Source organism: Salvelinus sp. IW2-2015, linkage group LG15 (assembly GCF_002910315.2).
Source record: "Salvelinus sp. IW2-2015 linkage group LG15, ASM291031v2, whole genome shotgun sequence".
Taxonomy (NCBI): Eukaryota; Metazoa; Chordata; class Actinopteri; order Salmoniformes; family Salmonidae; genus Salvelinus; species Salvelinus sp. IW2-2015.
The window spans coordinates 24,107,523-24,131,529 of record NC_036855.1 but is presented as its reverse complement, the minus strand read 5'-3'; the positions used below and the strand labels follow the sequence as shown (position 1 = coordinate 24,131,529).

The window sequence follows — 24,007 nt, the reverse complement described above, 5'->3', positions numbered from 1 at the left end:
AGGGCGTAAAGGGCGTAAAGGTGTGTGTTGTGTGTGTGTGTGTAGGACGGCAGGGTGAGATAGTTTTGTCAATGGGGAACAGGTGAAGGTAGAGGGTGATGATTTCAGCACTTCTTCAGGACAAGCCAAAACCCGGGGTGAGTCCTCTCCTGGGCTCACCCAGCAGATGAACCGAAGTGTTGAGCTACACCCACCTATTTCAACCGCAGGCCAAAAGCATGCTGGGTATCTGGGTAGCTTAAGAACTGATCTGTGTTGAAGAGACGCATGCAGAGTCAAAGGAGGAAGCAACAGTAGGGTTACGGGAATGGAACACACTACTAGTGTTGTCTACTGTAACCTACTCTAGGACTCTAAGAGGACTATATCAAAATGGTGGTTTTACCGTGAGCATCAAAGAACTCCTCTTCTGAGCTGTCCTCGGAGTCTCGTGCTATGCTCTGCATCCTCCATTCAGAGAGGCTGTGGCGTGATGGGCTCGCTGAAACAGAGGGGAACAAACCGTACTGCTGTTATTTTAAGACCCAACTGCATCATATTCCCACTGATGCACACTCCTACTGACGCACGCGCACGCACGCACAGTCTCTGTTATGCTTGACTTAATCACAGATCAATTGCTCAGTGGTCAGGAGGGGGCGTGAAGAGTGGAGTCCAACATAACACAGACACACTGACAGTCAATTAGCACACAGAAATGTCTCTTTGAAAGCCTGGCTGGCCCATGCTGGATGCTCATGGGCTAGGGAGCGCAGCTGTGCCTGTCAACCCAGAGAGGGGAGCAGCAGAGGTGGAGCGGAGGGTCAGTGTGAAGAGAGTCCGCCTCCTCTAGCCTGTGATGTCAATACAGCTGCTATAAATAGCCCAGGAGAGTGCAGTAGAGGGGGATAATAGTAGTAATGGGGGAAAAAAATTCTATACAGTTACATATCGGGATATTATCTTTGACGATATATCGTAACGTATTGACAAAAACGCAATATTATTTTTGCGCTAGCTGGCTGTACCTGCACCAAAACTCGTTTTCTCATGGCTCTCTCTTGTACTTCTGCAGCAGACACATGGTGAGCAATATGTTTGGAACATTGAATCGCAATAAAATCACAGTACCAMATAGCAATACATATCGTACCGGCACCTAAGTATCGTGATAATATCGCATTGTGAAGTCCCTGGCAATTCCCGGTCCTAGGTAATAAGGGGTGAAATGAGGCTGACTGGCRGAGAGAGAGGTTCCAGGTGGCAGGCAGGATTCTGATTGGTGCGTAAAGGTGGGGATGGGGGTTGTACTGTCTGTAGGAGAGGGGTTTGTCCTTAGACTGTATATTGAACAGGCAGGTAAACAAAATCTGGATAAAGCAGAGACAGTACTCAATAACACATGATGTCTGTACACCACCTGCTTGTTAAACAGTCCAATATCTCCACACGGATACAGATGATTGGGCTCAAACATCTCACCTCCTCTCTTGGATGAGCGGGAGGATCTGGAGGAGGTGGACCACTGCTTGGTGAGCCCTGCTCGTTTTGTTTGGAGCGTGTCTCCCCCGCCCCCTGCACTGACCACCTCAGTTTCTAAGGAGCTAATGGTATCTTTGGCCTCCTGGTTCTTGTCTGGGGATGAAGCAGCACCATTGGCCTCGGTGGCCTCCTCTGCCTGGCTGAACTGGGCCATCTTCTGGGCCAGGGCCAGCTGGGTCTCAAGCTCCAGCTGTCTGATGTCCTCAATGGTCAGGCCGTACCACTCATCCTGCCAGCACCAGGCCTGCCGGTGGGCCCGCACCATCACCTTTCTCAGCCCTGAGGAAGGGGAGGGGAGATTGTTTTAGACAGACAGCACTGGAAAACATAAATGCATCCCACCTGGCCACCACCTCCAGCATCTTGACACGATTTCAGCTGAAGTTTGCTAGCTAAACTAGTCAGCAGCAGCATGCCTGTAGTATGGAAACACTACTTCTCTTGGACCAAGCACTCATATAGCCAGCACCGGGGAAGGGATATATTAAGGTACTGTTCATAGTACTCTTTCAACGCCTAATCGCATCTCATACGCACCTACATCATGGATGAAGCGCTCAATCTTGGACTGCATGCCCCAGTAGCGGAACTCCACCTTGCACAGTTTGTAAGCACACATGATGGGCGTCTTCCCCGGGTTGTTGTTGTACTCCTCGATCCAGTCCTCCTGCAGAGGGCCTCTCTTGGTCTTGTCTGACCTGTAGATCCGAGGGTCCTCCTCTTGCATGTACTCATGTGGGGGGATGGGATCTTTGACAATGTCAATGGGGTCTGCAAGAGAGTCTGATGTGAACACGTGCCAAACATAACATGTTCATATGAGCAGGTGGGTTGTTGGGGTGTCCACATTTTCCTATATAACATAGCCAGTCGTTTATGGCTGTTGGTCAAAACAAAATTGTTTAACAACCAAGTTATTTTGACACGTTAATTAAATCTAGGACACTTAATAGTACACACTGGATTTGGTATTTCTAGGATAAACCTTTTCTCTTTTCGGTCCACAGCTGCGATGAACCAGGGTAAAAATGTAATTCATGACATATCAGGAACACTGGCAATGAATTGTGTAAATTGGGTCACTGCATGCCCTCAAACCATGAGCATCTGAGCAGCGTGACAGCCTCTCTGTTGCCGCCAACAACAGGAAAACAGCTGCAGTGGTAGCAAACGGCCACCAGTGGGCCTCTACTCTACTGGCTGCTGTGTGAGCCCAGGAGCTTCCCTCTAACCCTTGTGGAGGTCATGCGTCAGGAAGCCCTCAATACTAATCATGACTATTTAAAACAAGACCAATTCCATAGGTCTGTCATTTTGTGAGGAAAAATCTTCACCATCTAACAGTGCTGTCAATTTAAACACTATGGTCTCAGGCTATAGTGTCCTTCTAATCTCCCACTATTTGTCCCAGACTGGCACCACAGGTTCTTACCCAGAGTCCTTAGCCTCTTCTCGACTGGAGACATGTTGAAGACGTCTGGCTGGTTCCCTGTGTCTGGCTTGTAGTACGTCTCAATGTCAATGGAGAACTTCTCAACAAAGGGACAGGTGTACCTGGGGGAGAAAGGACAGCAAGCTTAGAGGTCACAGTAATAAATAACCACAATATGGTGACCTGGCCACACTATATACTCACAGGGAAATGACTGGTGGAAACATCTTGATGTCTCTGTTATTGAGTGGGTTCTTTGTTAAATGATGGGCAGGCCCAAAATATGCCTACATGGCAAGAGTTAGCTACTGCTTGTCTTTGTCTCTGTCTGTCACTCTCAATCTTTCTCACCCGCACTCTCTCTCTGTTTCTGGCTCCAGGCGAGGTGTAGAGGTGCTAGCCCTGCCCATCTCTCAGTCGTCTGCAGCAGAGCTGTCACTGCTTTGATAAATGTGTCAGCAGATGGCTCCAGTCTATCAATACCTTGACAGTGTTTTCAAGGGGCGCTTCTCATTTCAGCAGCCTCACACCTGCGGCTCTGCCCAGGCCCCAGACAGACAGACACTAAGACTGGGGAGGGTCATCAACTCTTAATGACAGGCTGGCTAGCAGAGCTGCTGACCTGAAGACTGTCCATGTCTTGGTTGGCATGCTCAGCAGTGTTCTGACAACTGCTCTGGGAGATTTGCTTGGCTCTTTATTTGGCTCTTAGTAACAGTATTTTCCTGAAGGGACAGATTGGATAAACAATCACTCCCTTATGGATAAGGTTTGACGTTGAGTATAAGCTTAGGGGAAACAGTCTCATCATACTATACTGAAGGGGTTGCCGTCTCAACATGTTAAGCTTTTCCTGTGGAAGTGGGGGAGGCGCCCTGACTGTATAGGGGTATAAGGGTAGTACTTCTCTGTGTGGGGTGTAAGGGTGGTACGCCTGTGTGCGTGGGGGTGTAAGGGTGGTACTCCTGTAGGTGGCAGTAGTCTCACACCTTGTGCGGGTGTAGGGGTAGGCGTTCCAGGACTCCTCCTCCACCCGGAGCGCTGCCTTGGGCAGGATGGAGCGGAACCAGCTGGGGATGTGCATGCCGATGTGGTAAACCTTGTGGGTGTACTGTCCGATTCCCCCTGGGCCGTCATCGTACGGCTTGTTCTCCAAGATCTCTACTCCGCTGCCCTCGCCACAGGTCTCATCCCGGCTCTTTTTCTGTTCAGATCAGAATAGATTTTCAGTGTAGGGTTAGGTGAGGAAGCATAGGTCAAAGGTCAACTGAGGACTGAAATGAGGTTAAACAAGGGAGGTCAGGAGAAGCACACTGCTGGAAAGACAACAAGTCAAGTGTGGCATCCCCCTAAACCCAAAACAATTCAACTGCTACAAATGTTGTTTTTATGAATCTAAAACACAGATGACGTGGTCATTTAGCATCAACAAAATCAGTGAATCACCAAGACATGATGTTGCTTGAGTACCTGATTCCATTAGGCTCAAGGCTGTTTCTAGTAGGTCTAGAAAGCACCAGGTCTGTTATTTCACTTGTTCCATAGACGACACAAAGGTTTTCTGCCATAAAACTAATGTTTGAACAAACTCTACCCTGCTGGTAAAGTTCCAGACAGCTGACAGTTGTAAACACACCATGTCATGACTCATGTGTGGACAATAACCATTGCATCCAGGTATGACCTACACTGCTTACTCAGGAGAGTTACCCAGCCAGCTCAGTGAAAAACACCTTTCCCATATTTACATTCCAGGTACACCACAGAAAGGGGGGGGAGAGTGGGGGGCTGAAAGGAGACGTCATAGGGGACTAAATGGTTGGATGACTTTACTGTTCAAACAGAACGCAGTGAGATCCACCAGGGAGAGGCTTCATGATGTAAAAATGAGGGAAACAGGAGTGCTAAAGGTACACTAGGTAACAGAGTCCAAGTGCTGAGGACGCTGAAAACTTGGGAGCAAAGGGCAAGGACTACAGTACAACATTTCCAGAGAGTCTGAGTTAATAATAGAGTCAACATGTAAATGTAATGCCTGAGCCACTTCTATTCTTCACTTTGAAACTCTGATACATGTACTTGACTAATTACAGACAGCATTTCCGGCATGGAGAAGGAGAGCAGGATAGTGAAGGAGAGCAGGGTAGTGAAGGAGACCAGGGTAGTGAAGGAGAGCAGGATAGTGAAGGAGCGCAGGCAGTAAATCAGTGGTGTGGTGGGGAGATGAGATGGTGTGTGAGGTGTCCAGCCCTCCGGCCCTCATTACCTCTGACAGGTCGTTCATTAGCCACCCACCCTGCTCTCAACAGCCAGACACAGCTCCGCAGACACAGCTCCGCAGACACAGCACCGCAGACACAGCACCGCAGACACAGCACCGCAGACACAGCACCGCAGACACAGCACCACAGACACAGCACCMCAGACACAGCACCACAGACACAGCACCACAGACACAGCACCACAGACACAGCACCACAGACACAGCACCACAGACACTGACTGAACAACTGCTCTTTCCATGACAGACTAACCAGGTGAATCCAGGTGAAAGCTATGATCCTTTATTGATGTCACTTCTTAAATCCACTTCAATCAGTGTAGATGAAGGGGAGGAGACAGATTAAAGAAGGATTTTTAAGCGTTGAGACAATTTAGACAACGATTATGTATGTGTGCCATTCAGAGGGYGACTGGGCAAGACAAAAGATTGAGGTGCCTTTGAACAGGGTTTCCATGGGTATCAAGTCTGGCCCACCACCCAAAGGACATCCAGCCAACTGAGGTAAGCATTGGAGTCAACATCCCTGTGGAACGCTTTCAGCACCTTGTAGAGTCCACACCCTGACGAATTGAGGCTGTTCTGAGGGCAACAGGGGGTGCAACTCAATATTAGGAAGGTGTTCATAATGTTTTGTACACTCAGTGCACACACACACACACACACACACACACACACACACACACACAAACAAGCAGAAGCTCAAAAACACTCCGCAAAGCATACAGTATAGGCCAATGTACGCACAGCTGCACACACACACGCCCACAGCCAGACGCTTACACAAACGGACATACTGTAGTGTTATACACCCACACACACTTGCAAGGCACTTCATTAGCCTGCTGACAGGTGCCTGTGGCCTGCGAGCCTGTGTGCCACTGGCCAGTATCAATCCTGCTCTCCTGCTAGAGGTTGGCTCTTGGTGCTCTGCATCTCACAAGAAACCATCAGGAAGATAAAAAAATCTGCCAGGTAGCCTAACGGTTAAGAGCGCTSGGCCAGTAACCGAAAGGGAGCTGGTTCGAAGCCGAATAGGTGARAAATCTGTCGATGTGCCCTTGAGCAAGGCACCTAACCCTAATTGCTCCTGTAAGTTGCTCTGGATAAGAGCGTCTGCTAAATGACTCAAATTGAAATGTAAAGCTGAAGGAACCCATTAACCAGAAACAGGTTGAATCAACATGGGTTCTACATCATTTCAACTGAAACGTTCAATATGATGGCGTTGAATCAACATGGAAAACTGATTGGACTTGCATAAGGGAATTGTCTTTTTTTCACCCAACCTTTTACCTTAATCCAATGACACGGTGAATCYTTTAGTTGATTTGACGTTGAATTCACATTAGTTGACAGTTCAACCAAATGTAAAAACTAGACKTTGAACAGACGTCAGTGCCAAGTGGAAATAGGCCTAATGTTCTGGTTGGATCTGTGTGTCAACCATAAAGGGTCTCTAACAAAACTGAAACAAAGCAAAAGGAAGAGGAAGGGAATGCAGGCAGGGGTAATTCATTGCTATTTCAGTGTCTTTCCTCATGGTTTTGACAGGCTTCCAGGAGTTAAACCCAAACAGAAAGAGTATGTAAGGAAGAATTACATTCAGGAAGGAAGGAAGCTACATTATATGAAGCTATTCAGGAAGGACTAAATATAGAGGACAGTCTGTCATTAAACTATCTGTTGGTRCAGAGTGATTTGTGCTTTTTGATGTAAGTTTCAGTATTATTATAATTATTTTTACATTAAATGCACTATGCATTACGTGGGTTGAATGCTGTAACACAGAATAAAACAATTCTAAAAAGTCCCCTGATGGTAATGACTGCCCATGACTGGTTATCACTTATTAACCATCAGTTATTCATGTTACTGAAGGCCTACCTTGATAAAATATTGTATTTGTTGTATTTGATAACTTTATTATTTCATTCCAAGTCATCATCTCATCTCCATAGAGCTGCTGTCTGACAAAAATCACTATTTTAGTAGTTCTTCAAAGTAAATAAAGCCTACTATTTTGACTGCTGAATACCAATACCTTGCAAAGCAACTGCTCTCTACGTATCCCCTCTTGATCTCGCATTCTTCTGCCTCTTATGTAGCAAGCGTAAAATAAACATAGGCCGGACATGTAGCCGCAGATTATGGATTATGGTCATAGTAGTTAATGATCACGTTTTCTGTGCTAAACTATGTAGAACATTGGCCTGTTGGAAACTACAGCTCCCTACTACATCGCACAGTTCGGGCATGATCGGATTTATCTCTACAGAAACTGCAGCCCAGTGTGCACATTGAGCTCACAGAAGAAAAATAAATAATTGAATTCAAATAATTTAACCGACATCAGTCAATTAGTTGTTTAAAAAATGAAAAATAACCGAAATGTTGGTTAAATCGCTCAGCTCTACTTTCTGTTCAGCTTCCTCACAACTACATGGCTGGCTGTATTGACTGGAGGACAGCATTATATCCTGGTACATGCCATATGGTATCAAATCAGGGAGACATAATTCCTGCTGAGAAGGTTCTCACTTTTCTGAAAGAGCAAAATGATGGGTTGTGATTAAACACGGGAGGGGGGAGGAAGAGAGCGAGAGAGAGTGCCGACTTAATTTCACTTACACCCTGCATTTGTGATATCTTTGTAAATTTAAGTCGCAATAATGAACTCACAATTAACTATCAATTAAGGAGGCAGCGTGATTAGGTATGAAGATAAATGAGAGACAGCAGTGTGGAACATGGAGTCAGGAGGAGTCTGGCCGGCTGGAGTGACGATACTCATACAGTACAGAGAAGAGTTTAAATTGAACTGAGAGGCCCAGGCAGGCTTGAGCCACTATGCTTACACTGGGGATGAGTCAGGGACCAGCATGCTGCCTGGGGTTGTCCTAGCAACATACACTAATGAAGACAGGGTATCCACACTGCCTTCTACTCTCTCCAAAATATTTTTCTCTCCGTTTCTTCACTCTTCTCTCCCCCTCTGTATCTCTCTCCTACTTTTCCCCTGTTTTCCCCCCACTGTTTCTTCTCTCTCACGCCTTACTCTCTCCAACTCTCTCTCGAACAAAACCTGACTGCCGGCACGCTGCTGATGTCATGGTTACCATGGTCACGGAAACTTCACACCAGCGAGAGAGCGAGGCAGCACAGAGAAGGCTGAGGTCAGGGGGACACGTAACTATGGGTCACTGATCCAAACGGACAATTTGACGCCATCCCTCCTCCATCCCTCCTCCATCCCTTTCCTGCCTGCCTCAGATTGTTAACAACCCATCCATGTGGCTTACCTCTCTGTTCACTTTGCTGAGGTTTACAATGTGCTTACGGCACTGGCCCAGAATCAATGGCTCTGGAGCTCAACCCCATTCGTTAGAAATAACTGATCAGCCTGACTTCCTGCTAGTGTCAAAGCCCTTCCTCTGATAAAGTCCAATTAAAACATGTCTAGTACAAGTCCACACACCTGGATCATGTAGAGCTGGGCGATGCGGTACTCGTCCACGCTCATTGGCATTGGGATCCGATACTCCTTGATCAGCATGGTGAGTCTGGGGTGGGGGGAGAGGGGTCAGAAGGAGGGGGGAGGGACAGAGGGAGGGGAGGGGGGCTGGAGGTGGGAGGGACTGGGGGACTTTATGTGTGGCTCGTCAATTCACTGCTGGCGTCCTCATCGGTGATGCCTGTGGATGAAAGGAGAGACATAAATGGTAACATAGATGAACAGTTAACAGCAACTGATGATCTTGTCCCGTGTGGCTCAGTTGGTAGAGCATGGCGCTTGCAACGCCAGGGTTGTGGGTTCAATTCCCACGGGGGACCAGTACGAAAAAGTATGAAAACGTAAGCACTCACTACTGTCTGGATAAGAGCGTCTGCTTATCCCTGGATAAGAGCGTCTGCTAAATTACTCAAATATAAAATCAACAGCTTCTAGGTGGTAGTTGGTCATAGAGTGGGTAAAGTTAGCCAGCAGTGGGTCTTGAAAAACAGACCTCTTAAAACACAAAGAAAATGAAATCCACGGCCTAGGAACGTTCTTAAAGCAGATTCCACAGAATTAATCCACAAATAACAAAACCATTCCGCATGCCTCAAGGCTACAACAGTGTGGCTGCAAAGAACAAAAATTCTAAATCCTAACCAAAACTTTCCTGTATTCAAAAACAGTCCTTTGCCTTAGGCAGTGAAATACCTCTATTTTCACAACTAAGTACATAAAATGTCATTCTCAACTGGCTCACACCCAGATAGACAGAAATGGATGAATGGAAAGATGGAGTCTCCGGTGTCGTTCGCTCAGATCCACAGCTCCTTTTTGAGGGAGATTATAAACTCCACTCCATCCAACAGTGGTCCTTCTGCACGTCTCAGATCCCAGGAAAGCCCCCCCAACCCTGGGCTCAGTTCTTATATACCCCAGCCCAGAGCCAGAGGGCGGGGGCACGCACCTGAACGCCACACAGKACCAGAGTGTGGAGAACAGCCAAGCCTCTAAACGCCACAGCAACAGTCACCTCAGCACCACATGCCAAGAGCCAGCCACTCTCCCAGACCTGTTGCTCGATCACATAGGAGGCTCATTCAGCATAAGAAGGATTACACCCGCTGGGGGTGGGGGGCATTGCAAAACTTCCTCAGAGCCCCTTATGCATGTATGCTGCTTAACAGTCATTACTATGTGGAATTATGCATATCATAATGTTAATTTTTAACAATATGACCGGAGACTGAGACAGAGTGTACTGTATCTACCTGGACCAATAGGGCAGAACAACACCTGATGACTACACAGAAACAGAACACTGAGCTCTGGTCAAAACACACTTCCTCATTCCAGGTCCTCACTGCCAACCATGTGTCAATAATCCAACTGAATTGTAACTAAATTGTCTATGTAATGCAATCACTGATCTGTATTATCATACCATTATCATGTATTATCATACCCTCCAGTTAGTCTCCAGGATCTGTATTCACTGCCTTAGATTGTTTCCACTGATCCAATCCCTTTTCCCTATTCTCCTGAAACCTAACCTAGGGAGAGAGAGAGAGCAGAGCACAGAGCAGAGTGCAGGCCTGACACTGGCAGCCCACGGTCATCCACTAGTGATTACCCCAGCATTGCATAACCATAGCAATCCCCCCAATAGCAGCAACTGTGGTCCTCTCTGGCTCTCAGCCATTCCATCTAATCACGCTAATATTCCCACTGCGTCACTCATCCACTGAACAAAGGCTGGCTTTGAGAGAGGCTCCTAGTGACGCCGCCTGCCACGCTCAGGTCCTTGACCTGTCGAGAGCTCCCCCCCCCCCTTCCTCCCTCCACTTAACCCGTTAAAAGGTGAGTGACGCACCACTAGAATACAGAGGACATGGAGGGGACCCATCCAGGTCGACATAAACACTTCTACATCAACACTTAACAGTGATTGAGAGGCAGGCAACACTGGCTAACAGTGTGGGAGGGCGGTGGAGTTGTGCAGTTTTTAAATCTCTTCCTCCTCCGCTATTTCTTTCTATTCTCCACACAGCGGCCTGCTCTAGATGGGACGACACATCCACAAAAGCAGAGYGGAACATCGTGCTCCGCTTAAAATAACCACTCTCCTGGGAAACACTGGAGATAAAAGTAGGCTAGAGAGGGCTACAGAGGAGGCAGGGGCACAGGAGGGAGCCCGGGGGGGTGCAGAAGGACATGCCCACGTTGTTTGGAGAAGAGATAACGTTACTGTAGATAGAGAATCGAATACAGACCACCACTCATCATGCTGACACGCCTGAAGCTGAACAGGTCATTTCAATGTAAAAGGACCCATAGCACCAACATGTGAACCATAGGAGCATGTCAAATCTGGTGTCAAATAAAAGCTAAGAGTATCTATATTTTTGAAGATAAGGCATACATACATTTTTCACCATTTTCTATCCTTAATGTTAAGGAACAAGCAAAGGCTTTGATTTCTGGTCAAACGGCTCAAAAAGGAATCTTAGAAAACATCTGGCCTTGATTTCAACATCCAAAGTCGTTTTTTGGCACGTTCCACCCCGGCTTTAATTTCAATTTCAACAATGCAAAGCAAAAAATGTATTTTTTTGAAATATTTGCTAATTTATATATTWAAAAAAAAACTGAAATATTACATTTACATAAGTATTCAGACCCTTTACTCAGTACTTTGTTGAAACACCTTTGGCAGCGATTACAGCCTTGAGTCTTCTTGGGTATGACACTACAAGCGTTGCACACCTGTATTTAGGGAGTTTCTCCCCTTCTTCTCTGCAGTCCTTTAAAGCTCTGTCAGGTTGAATGGGGAGTGTTGCTGCACAGCTATTTTCAGGTCTCTAAAATTTCTAATAACCAGTTTTTGCTTTGTCATTATGGGGTATTGTGTGTAGATTGCTGAGGAAATTGTTTTATTTAATCCATTTTAGAATAAGGCTGTAACATAACAAAATATGGAAAAGGTCAACGGGTCAGAATACTTCCCGAAGGCACTGTATACCTTTGTGTACCTATATAGGATACGTCACCGAAGAGAATGACATTCATATACATAATTATACATTTTTSTGTAGTACAGATCAGAGACCTATGATGAAATTCTGTTACCACAATTCTGGGTGTCAATCCACTTCACTTAAGGTAGTTTAATAACCAAAATATATTTTCTCTAAGTCAAGGTSACATGTCATAGCCGAAACCCCATTCCTTCTACAGACATCTTTTAATCTTAGCAGATATTTAACAGTTTTTTGGAAAACGTGGTCACACACTGAAGGAGATTTTACCTAAATTCTGTTACCAAACTTTGCATCTGCACAGTTCTTCTTCCAAAACTTTCAAAGTAATGTTATTTGTTTGGCATTAAGTTTTAAAGTGAAAAATCTAAGTGCAAAAGCGGACATAAGCGCTCATAAAAACAAAAAGTTTCAGCGCAATTCCGTTACTGTGGAATTGCCCAACACTACCTTTCAATCACCCTTTAGCCTGGTTCCACTGTGCCAAAACACATGATCTAATCCCTGCAGCTTTGTAATATTGAGCATTGATGTGGAAACAAAAATTGTGAAATCGATTTTCATAACTCCATGCTCTAGTGCTCTTATAGTCAAACTCATAATGATGAAACGGTCCATTGCGATCAATGTCGGTCAACACAGCAGCAGCAGGACTGATTCAATTCAGGCACAAGCCGGGATAATGATTGGGGTTGTGAGAGCATTTGTTTAAGATAATTAATTAAATAGCCTATAGCAAGGGAGGGTGCATACTGGTAAAAATATTTATTTTATATATATTTATTTTTTAATCAGGGTAGCTCATTGAGACCAGGTCTAATTTTCAAAATGGGGCAAATTCAACACGAACATTCCAATAATAAAAAAACTACAGGTTACAATTTCTAAAAACTACAATTTCAACACAATACATTTTGATATTTGATCAAAACAAATGTATTCTCATTTAACAAATTCAAAATTAGACTCTAAATTGCCCTAGTGGCACCAGGGAATCAAGACGCAGGGAGTTCTGCAGGTTATTCCAACAATTGGGGTCATTAAAACTGAAGGCGGACTTACCCAATGCAGTCCAGACCCAAGGAACCTCAAGAGTTGAACAGGTTTGGTAACTCATGTTTTCATACTTCAACAACAAAGTTAGGTAAGTCAGAAGCTTGTGTAGTAGAACTTTGTAAACAAAAATGTAACAGTGAAGGGATCTATGGGACTTTAATGAGTACCAGCCAACCTTTTGATACAGGATGCAGTGATGCTCATTAAAACTGTCCCCTGTGATAAAGCAAAGGGCACTATGGTAGACGGCATCCAGAGGTTGAAGATTCGTGGCTGCTGTATTCTGGTAAATGATGTCACCATAGTCAAGAACTGGCAGGAAAGTTGACTGTACAATCTGTTTCCTGCTGTTTAGAGGCAGAATAAGGCAGACACTGTTTAGATGTTATCTAGGGGAAGTGGAACAGGGGGAAATCTACACAGAGAGAGTGTGTGAAAGATTAGGCTGCGTTTTAAACTCAAAGTAGACAGCCCTCGGCTCTAAACCCTCAGCCCTTGAATTACGTTTTACATCGTCACATCCGAGTGTACCTTAAATGTCCCTTGCCCAAGCTAGGGAGAGTGATGATCGGAGAGGCAACGTCCTTGAAGTGACCTTAAAAACAACCAACCTAAAGCTATTAATGTAATGTTACCTAGTAAGCTAACATATCTAGCTATCACTCATGTCAGGTAGATAGATACAGTTACCCATAGCTGGCTAGCTAGTTTTATAGTTTGGTAATTTATTCCAATGAATCTAGCAACGTTTTATAGTCTCCTCACTATGAGACTAAGCCAATTTTCCAACACTAAAATCAATGTATATATACATTTTTTTAGCAAGCTAGCTTCATACTTTTTCCTGACATGCCGAAAATGCATTCTTTTTTATAAAATTTGACACTTCGCAGCCACCAGAGTTTGACATGTGACTACAGTTTGTGGGTCATATTTGAACTGTGGGTCATATTAACCCCGCAAGTGACCAAAGTTGTTCACTCGCTCCCTCGGGCTAAATCGAGGGCTGAGGGGGCAACGTTAGTAAATTGGACCTCCACTTAAGATGGCAATCAAACTGCATCCGGTTTTGATGGGGATTCCCCCAAGGGAAAGTGGATGGGCAAGGGCTGAGGGGGTAAAAATAATATGTTTGGACTGCAGCCTAAGTAATTGCATCACCACCCAAATGGACAAATTTAGGCCTACTTCTCTAGTGCTATTTTATGAAACACACCCTCTTACACCCACAGATGCTAATGCAGTCTTGAATACTGTAACACGCACACTGACAGAAACATACAGTATTCTGCCATGCTCAAAAACACACTGCTGACTGTTCAGCAGTCAAGACAGAGGAGAGAAAGGCCCCTGTGTCCTTGTCCCTACAGACCTCTGGAGTCAGAAAAAGTGAGTGAGTGAGTGATGAGTGTATGAGTGTATGAGAGAAAGAGAGATGGATAGAGAGATTCCGACACGCCGGTGCACTGTCACGGCGTCGCTCTGTCCAGGGAGACCTGACGGGAGCCTGTGGGCAGCAATGATGMCGCTGCAGAAAGGGATTGTGCTGACGCTTGCGAATATGGCCCAGCCCGCCTCACTGTCTGCCACACAGCCATCAACATATAAGACTCATGAGCCTCTCGYTTCACCACTCAGAGATGGGGGAGAGGGAAGCCTCTCCTCTATCACAGTTACTCTTCTGCTCCCTTCCCATCTTCTCCCTCTGTCAATGTCTCTTTCGATAATCTATTTATGGCGCTCTCTCAGTCTCTACCCAACTTTCAGAGCCTCCTGCAAAAGACACACTCACGAACTAACACACCAGTAAGGTCAAACTCCTCTAAAACCTTTCTGTGCATTAAACAGACAGGCTGGAGAGAGACCGGAGTAGGGCTGTTGCGGTGACCGTATTACCGCCAAACCGGCAGTCAAGAGTCATGAAGACAGTCAAATTCCACGTTACTTTTTAGTCACAGTAATTAGGCTTCTCCATGCTCTGATGCTGCTGATGGTCATTAGTAGCCTACCAAACTTGCTAACTGCCTGGTACTCAGCCCTCTCTTGTCCCTCTAATCACTCTAACATCAAAGCAAATGTAATCAAAAATCTAATCAAACACTTCCTGAGAGCCCATCAGCTCATGTTGCGCAACATTTCTATAGGCTATGCAACTGTGTGAGAAAACAGAGTGATGGCCTCTATTAAAAAGAGGAGAATCCCATCAGCTTTCTATAGGCTAGGCCTACTACACTGCTCAAAAAAATAAAGGGAACACTAAAATAACACATCCTAGATCTGAATGAATGAAATATTCTTATTAAATACTTTTTTCTTTACATAGTTGAATGGCTGACAACAAAATCACACAAAAATTATCAATGGAAATCAAATTTATCAACCCATGGAGGTCTGGATTTGGAGTCACACTCAAAAATAAAGTGGAAAACCACACTACAGGCTGATCCAACTTGATGTAATGTCCTTAAAACAAGTCAAAATGAGGCTCAGTAGTGGTGTTGGCCTCCACGTGCCTGTATGACCTCCCTACAACGCCTGGGCATGCTCCTGATGAGGTGGCGGGGTCTCGCTGAGGGATCTCCTCCAGACCTGACTAAAGCATCCGCAACTCTTGGCAGTCTGTGGTGCAACGTGGCGTTGGTGGATGGAGGCGAGACATGATGTCCCATGTGCTCAATTGGATTCAGGTCTGGGAACGGCGGCAGTCCATAGCATCAATGCCTTCCTCTTGCAGGAACTGCTGACACTCCAGCCACATGAAGGTCTAGCATTGTCTTGCATAGGAGGAACCCAGGCCAACCGCACCAGCATATGGTCTCACAAGGGGTCTGAGGATCTCATCTCGGTACCTAATGGCAGTCAGGCTACCTCTGGCGAGCACATGGAGGGCTGTGCGGCCCCCCAAAGAAATGCCACCCCACACCATCACTGACCCACCGCCAAACCGGTCATGCTGGAGAATGTGCAGGCAGCAGAACGTTCTCCACGGCGTCTCCAGACTCTGTCACATGTGCTCAGTGTGAACCTGCTCTTCATCTGTGAAGAGCACAGGCGCCAGTGGCGAATTTGCCAATCTTGGTGTTCTCTGCAATGCCAAACGTCCTACACGGTGTTGGGCTGTAAGCACAACCCCCACCTGTGGAGTCGGGCCCTCAATACCACCCTCATGAGTCTGTTTCTGACCGTTTGAGCAGACACATGCACATTTGTGGCCTGCTGGAGGTCATTTTGCAGGGCTCTGGCAGTGCTCCTCCTGCTCCTCCTTGCACAAAGGCGGAGGTAGCGGTCCTGCTGCTGGGTTTGTTGCCCTCCTACGGCCTCCTCCACGTCTCCTGATGTACTGGCCTGTTCTCCTGGTAGCGCCTCCATGCTCTGGACACTACGCTGACAGACACAGCAAACCTTCTTGTCACAGCTCGCATTGATGTGCCATCCTGGATGAGCTGCACTACCTGAGCCACTTGTGTGGGTTGTAGACTCCGTCTCATGCTACCACTAGAGTGAAAGAACCGCCAGCATTCAAAAGTGACCAAAACATCAGCCAGGAAGCATAGGACTGAGAAGTGGTCTGTGGTCACCACCTGCAGAACCACTCCTTTATTGGGGGTGTCTTGCTAATTGCCTATAATTTCCACCTGTTGTCTATTCATTTGCACAACAGCATGTGAAATTATTGTCAATCGTGTTGCTTCCTAAGTGGACAGTTTGATTTCACAGAAGTGTGATTGACTTGGAGTTACAATGTTTTGGCAAGTGTTCCCTTTATTTTTTTGAGCAGTGTATATTTATTTCTCAACTTTCCTAATATTAAGCACATTGCTTATCTTAACAACAGGAGTATAGTCTACCTAAATGGCATGAAAATGAACCACAGGAAAAGCATCCTCCATTCACTATTTAAGTGCAGAGATGAGATGTATTTTCCCCCCTGCCCTTATTTCGGGACAGGTGCATGATAATGGTCCATCCTAAATAAATACAAATTTCACACATATATTATTTAGTATATGTAAAGACAATATTAAATCAAGAATAGTCTGATGGGTGACAATATTAGCCTATCACTTGTGAATTATATATCATCACTTGTGAATGATGCCCATGCAAGAAACATGCAAGAAACAATGCCTTTTGTTTGTGACTTTTTGTAATCATAGTCGCACACCTCATGTAGCCTAGCCCATAGGCCTATATGTTTGATAAAAGGTTTGTATCAGAACTAAAGTAGCCAAATAACTTCTTAAATGAAGCACATTCATCTGCTTTACGACGAGTGTATAGCCTAACTGGCATACTGAGCGTGAGCTTCAAGTTTGGGAAAGATAGTTTTCACCATAAAAATGCACCTTTATAATAAAATAATTACATGTATAATGGCATTTGTGGTCACTTTTGATAATGCTGTTTTCCCGCTAATGGAACATTTGCGCTTAAAGCCTACTGCCATGTGAGCATTGCTGCGCTTATAATGTAAAAAAAATAGCATAATAGTTTACCAACATTTAAAAGCTAAGCCTCATTGCTTTTAAACTTTTTTTTATGCTTGTGGTTGTAATAATTTGGGATCTATCGCATCCCACAACTGTCTCAGACTATGTTTGGAATATTTATTTCTTGCACAGAATAGGTCAACTTTTGTACTATGGGGGATAGTAGATTGGCATAGGTTAGTGCTTGTGAGAAAGACCCAATCACTTGATGGAGAGCTGTGTGAGTAAGATGAGAGGTGCCTCAGAGCGGGCAGCATTTAGGGAGAAGGCATACCATTTTTTAGGGTACATTACGGCCACATGCAGGGGATGCCGCCGGGAAATTCGAGGCATTATCAAGTGCTTCTCAAAATGTGAATGACAGACTGATGAAGTGTGTACAGCTGGCGCAAAAAACAAAGCAGAGCTCATGCCTTTCAAGCGACTTTTTTCAAATCAGAGTTGCATCGCGCAGCCTTACAATGTATTAAAAATCTAAACATGTAGCCAAACGTTTGTAGAACAACTAAAGTTACATTAATAACTCTAAATTAARCATATAGGAGTACCTATTTCTTTGTTAACCGCTCAACACAGAATAGCTGCATGTGCACACTCCCTCAAATATTTTGGAGAAAATATCCTTTCTATTTTATTCAGCTTTGTTCAATTGTATTCTTCATACTATCAAATAATATAAAATAATGCCACAGAATTCTAACCAAATCTTGTCTGCTAAATGAACTAGTGTAGCCCACAGACATATRGCATAGCCAGATCAGGAACAAACAGAAGGACAACTCATGGTATGCTATTCTGTTATGAAATAGACTACATTTTCTTCATATCATGTTTCTTTAGACCTGTCTAAAATAAAGAATGGATTTATTGTGAAGATGTAGACTATGTTACATGGATTTAGACTTTTTAAAACATAGATGTTCCAAAAGGTCTGCATCAGTAGCTTGTAGGCTGTGTGTGGAAGCCAGGAGATGCCAAATGTGTTTGTTAATTAACGGTCAAATACCGTGACAAGATTTCGTGACCGCCACAGCTCTAGTCTGGTGCACTGATGGTTGACACAGGTACTTAAGGGGAACGGAGAACAGCATCCTAGCAAACCTCCCCATCAAACAGGTAATTACTTCGATTACTCTTCTTAGTCTTTTTTACTCCATCTTTTCTACTGAACAGTGTAAATCAGTACTGTTCCTCAACCGAACACCATAATCTTTCTAATAATGGCTTAGTAGTTTTCCCAGATTGAGTGAAGCAAGTTTCCTGCAAGATGCTACCTAGAAAATGTCATAACAGAAAACAATCGGTAATCTTTCAACAACTAGAATCAACTGACAATTATACAGATGCCCGTCACTCATGTACCACCAGCAACCTTCACATAGACCGCTTGCGCCACGCTTTACCTAGAAAAAAAAACACCCCCTCTCATGCACACTAAGTCTAAAAATAGAATGGACACAATAATCCAAGCATACTCAAGCGAGCAGAGCGCTTGACGCAGTACGTTCATAAACTCAGCAAAAAACTAAATGGCCCTTTTTCAGGACCCTGTCTTTCAAAGATAATTTGTAAAAATCCCAATAACTTCACAGATCTTCATCGTAAAGGGTTTAAACATTGTTTCCCATGCTTGTTCAATGCGAACCATAAACAATTAATGAACATGCACCTGCGGAACAGTCGTTAAGACACTAACAGCTTACAGACAATAGGCAATTAAGGTCACAGTTATGAATACATAGGACACTAAAGAGGCTTTCTACGACTCTGAAAAACACAGAAAGAAAGATGCCCAGGGTCCTGCTCATCTGCGTGAACGTGCCTTAGGCATGCTGCAAGGAGGCATGAGGACTGCAGATGTGGCCAGGGCAATAAATTGCAATGTCCGTACTGTGAGACGCCTAAGACAGCACTACAGGGAGACAGGACGGACAGCTGATCGTCCTCGCAGTGGCAGCCCACGTGTAACAACATTTGCACAGGATCGGTACATCCGACCTCAGCACTACGGACAGGATGGCAACAACAACTGCCCGAGTTACACCAGGAACGCACAATCCCTCCATAAGTTCTCAGACTGTCCGCAATAGGCTGAGAGAGGCTGGACTGAGGGCTTGTAGGCCTGTTGTAAGGCAGGTCCTCACCAGACATCACCGGCAACAATGTCGCCTATGGGCACAAACCCACTGTAGCTGGACCAGACAGGACTGGCAAAAAATGCTCTTCACTGACGAGTCGCGGTTTTGTCTCACCAGGGGGTGATAGTCGGATTCGCGTTTATCGTTGAAGGAATGAGCGTTCCACCGAGGTCATACAAATAATTACACATGTTAAGTTAGCTTAAAATAAACTCAGTTGACAGTGAGAGGACGTTTCTTTTTTTGCTGAGTTTAGAATATGCCCATTCCCTTCTAAAAATACAGTCTCCGCCACCCCCTTGGTAGTGACGCAATAGCAGCACACAGCGACCTCACAGCACTTATCTGGTGGGCTGAGGATTTTCTACTAAAACTAGTCTACTGAACCAATGTGGATGGGTGTTATCTGAAGGGTTTCTCAGGGGTTTATAAATAAAGTTATTTGAATTCAAATGAATTGATTAGTGGTGGCCAGCAGCAAGGGAGTAAAATCTGGTGTAACATCTTGATATGTGCTGCACCCAGATCTCTCCCTGCTAACCTCTCTGTACTGCTAACTTGAAAATCCTCCATGTGATTGCTTGAGCACAAGTTTGTGCCATCACTTGCTCCCCTCTCAGGTGGCACACTGACCTCTGCCTTGTGGATGGTCTTGCTGTAGGTCTTGCTAACCAAGACAGAGTATGAGCAGGACATCAAACAACCCTCCTCAAAACCCCTGACACTGTACTGACACAGCATCTCTTTTCCCCCTGACATACCTGTGAAAATCCTGGATGACACTGCTGACTGTGAATACACCTTTCATAATGTTAGACATGGAAGAGCACAGGCTGCGTTTGCAATGAGACTGATACCTCAATGTCCGCTACTAGCCTGARGCCCCAGGTACCTAGGGAGGTCATTCAAAACTAGGGCTGTTACGGTGACCTTATTACCACCACACAGGAGTTATAACCACAGTCAAATACCACTTGATAAGTACTCAGCGCTCTATTGTCCCTCTAATCACTCTGACATCAATGCAAATGCAATCGAAAATCAAATCAAACACTTCATGACAGCCCTGACATTCAGAGTTTGAGCAGAATAGGATCACCTGTTGCTCAGTGAGAGCCAGCTCCTCATAGCTGGTGGATGCATGGAATTAAATAAGTGTTCCTTTAAGCCCATGTTGCACAGCATTTTATAGACTATGCAATTGTGTGAGAAAACAAGAGTTTTGATGGCCTCTATTAAAAAGAAGAGGATCCCATCAGATTTCTATAGGCTAGGCTTAACTCAACTTTCCTAATATTAAGCATATTGCTTCGCTCTATAACCGGAGTAGCCTACCCGGCTGGCATGAAAATCAACCGTTGGAAAAGCGTCCTTCATTCGCTATTCTAGCGCATACGGATGACGTCATTTTTTTTACCCTGCCCCTGTTCCGACAGGTGCATGATAACTGCCCATTATAAATCCAAACTAATTTGACACATATTATTTTGTATTTGTAAAGACAAGATTAAATTGAGAATAGTCTGATGGGTGAGAATATTATCACTTGTGAATGATGCCCAGCATGGGCAAGAAACAGTGCATGCATTTTTTTAAATCACAGATGCTTGCATCATGTAGCCTAGCCAATAGACCTACATGTTTGATAAGGTTTGTGTAAAAACGGCTAGCTGGAGCCGTCTGAGCAATTGACTTCTGAGCTCTCATCTGCTAGTGACTTGAGCASACTCTACTTTGGTCTGACCCCACTAGAAACGGTCTGGTAAGAACCAGACAGATGTGTCCATATCCAAGCAGGGCAGGAAACTGCAGACGGAGCAGCTAACTTAAGGTCTAGCATGGCAGAGGGCTCCAAGCCTGGTGGGATAGGGAGCTGCATACCCGATAAGCCAGGGGCCCGCGAACCGAGCAAGCAAAGCAAACGCAGGGCCTAGCTTGGTAGGATACCTAGAGACTGACAGAGCAGCAAACTTAGATGCTACTACTGCAAGGGACTGTGGACAGAATGGTAGAGGACTGGGGCCTTAGTAGTAATGCAGCAGGCCAGGGACGTAAGCCAGAACAGTGTGAGCCTGCAACTAGGGCCAGAGACTGAGGGCCAGGTAAGGACAGAAACCGAGAGCCTACTGGGGGAGGATAGACTGAACCTTCCAGGAAGGCAGGGAACTCTAGATCTACCATGGGGGCAGGATAGGCTAAACCTACTTAAGGGGAAGGACACTCAAAACCTTAACACTTCACATCTACCAGGTAGGCAGGAAACAAACTGACTCAGGCCAGGAGGGCCTAGAGTACGCCCTCCTGAGCTCTTCCTGCTCATGACRCAGGTCCTYGTATTCCCTCTGCAGCTTCCAACTGGAGAGGGTGTGGTCACTCCATGACCACAGACAGGGCCTGGAGCAGGGCTGGTAGTCTCTTAGATGAGAGAGGTGTGTAGCGCCTCGCAGCTCATCTTCCTCAGGTGCATGACGGCTTTGTGTGACAGTGTAGGCTGAGGTGGGTGGTGACAGTCGTCTCTTGGCATGACTCACAGACTCTTCTTCGGAGCACCTCAACTATAGCAGGTCAGAATCCGGCAATACGAAGGACCATGTAAAAAGGGCTAGCTGGAGCTGTCTGAGCAGTTGGCTTCTGAGCCCTTACCCGCTAGTTACTTAAGCAGTCTCTACATTGCTCTGACCCCACTAGAGGGGGTCCGGTAAGAACCAGGCAGATGTGTCCATATCCAGACTTTTATTCTGTTAGTCACCACCACACAGTTGCACACACACATTTTCATCAGAAGTGATCTTGTGGTTATTGCAAATGCACGCACACATTTTTCTAGAAAACACACTGAAAACTTGGTCCCCAGCCAAACTTCTGTCCTCATTGGCTGAAGACGACAACTACTCTGAGCTAGAGTGGGAGAGTCCAAATGTCCATCCAGGCACACCGATTGGCTGAAACCAGGAGACCGTGATAGACAGCTGAGAAAGGGAGAAAACAGGACTGTGGGGAAAGTCAAGTGCACAGGCATGACCTTTCTTACAGTTTGTATCACAACTAAAGTGGCCTGTAGGCCAAAGACCCCTGGATCACGGTTGGTAAGCTCATAGCCTACAGAAATATGTGTTCTTATAAGCTAAATCACTATTCGAGTGTAGGCTACGGATTCCATTTTTTTGTGTGCCATTCTAAAATCAAAAATGATTCCACACATACAATACTTTCTGAATGCACTGTAGCCTACTAATGTAACGGCCCTGGGTTTATAAGCGCGAATATCGACTCTGCCGCTTGAGCATGCTTTTGGGGCTGTCGACTTCGGGCTAAAAGGTTGAGGGTATGAGACCAGCCTGTTTCATTACATTGGTGTCAGAAGTGATTGGACCTTGCATCCACGAACGCGCGTGTGCTTGGCCAGTGAGCGCATTCCTATAAGACGTTGAGTCGCAAGCTAGCACGAGGGCACGCTCTTTGAAAGGAGGGAGTTGTGTAACGACCCTGGGTTTATAAGCGCGGATATCGACTCTGCCGCTTGAGCATGCTTTTGGAGCACAGTCGACTTCGGGCTAGAAGATTGAGGGTTTGAGAACTCCCTGCCTGTTTCATTACAGTATTCACACCCCTTGACTTTTTCCACATTTTGTTACGTTACAGCCTTATTCTAAAATTAATTAAATTGTTTGTTTTCCTCATCAATCTACACACAATACCCCATAATGACCAAGCAAAAACAAGTTTRGACATTTTTGCTAATGTAAGGTAACAAAATGTGGAAAAGGGGAAGGGGTCTGAATACTTTCCGAATGCACTGTATATGTAATGTCCAGATTAAATTGAGAATAGTCTGATGGGTGATAATATTATCAAGTGTTTGTGAAAATGTGAATGAGAGACTGATGAAGTGTGTGCAGCCTGTGCAAGAAACAGAGCAGCCTTAGGCTATATGTTTTTATACACTAATGTTTGTATCACAACTAATGCTCATGATTTTGGAATGAGATGTTCGACGAGCAGGTTGTACACATACAGTGGGGAGAACAAGTATTTGATACATCAGAAAAGCAGAACTTAATATTTGGTACAGAAACCTTTGTTTGCAATTACAGAGATCATATGTTTCCTGTAGTTCTTGACCAGGTTTGCACACACTGCAGCAGGGATTTTGGCCCACTCCTCCATACAGACCTTCTCCAGATCCTTCAGGTTTCGGGGCTTGTCGCTGGCAAATACGGACTTTCAGCTCCCTCCAAAGATTTTCTATTGGGTTCAGGTCTGGAGACTGGCTAGGCCACTCAGGACCTTGAGATGCTTCTTACGGAGCCACTCCTTAGTTGCCCTGGCTGTGTGTTTCGGGTTGTTGTCATGCTGGAAGACCCAGCCACGACCCATTCTTCAATGCTCTTACTGAGGGAAGGAGGTTGTTGGCCAAGATCTCGCGATACATGGCCCCATCCATCCACCCTCAATACGGTGCAGTCGTCCTGTCCCTTTGCAGAAAAGCATTCCCAGAATGATGTTTCCGCCTCCATGCTTCACGTTGGGGATGGTGTTTCTTGGGGTTGTACTA

General features: G+C 45.3%; 1 protein-coding gene across 5 annotated transcripts in view; it reads right to left on the bottom strand.

Moving 5' to 3' along the window:
* The window catches only part of LOC111973985 (membrane-associated phosphatidylinositol transfer protein 2), a 74,675-nt gene that overhangs the window by 17,169 nt on the left and 33,499 nt on the right, over positions 1 to 24,007 (bottom strand). For 4 of the 5 annotated variants that reach the window (XM_024001465.2, XM_024001468.2, XM_024001466.2 and 1 more), the window contains exons 2-7: positions 8,713 to 8,929; positions 3,943 to 4,157; positions 2,954 to 3,075; positions 2,059 to 2,292; positions 1,462 to 1,800; positions 386 to 481 (exon numbers count right to left, since the gene is read on the bottom strand). In XM_024001465.2, the coding sequence (XP_023857233.1) occupies positions 386 to 481; positions 1,462 to 1,800; positions 2,059 to 2,292; positions 2,954 to 3,075; positions 3,943 to 4,157; positions 8,713 to 8,790 (1,084 nt within the window). In that variant the 5' untranslated portion in view covers positions 8,791 to 8,929. Of the gene's footprint in view, positions 1 to 385; positions 482 to 1,461; positions 1,801 to 2,058; positions 2,293 to 2,953; positions 3,076 to 3,157; positions 3,315 to 3,942; positions 4,158 to 8,712; positions 8,930 to 24,007 lie in introns of those variants that run through there. The other variant, XM_024001467.2, reaches the window with a different exon arrangement.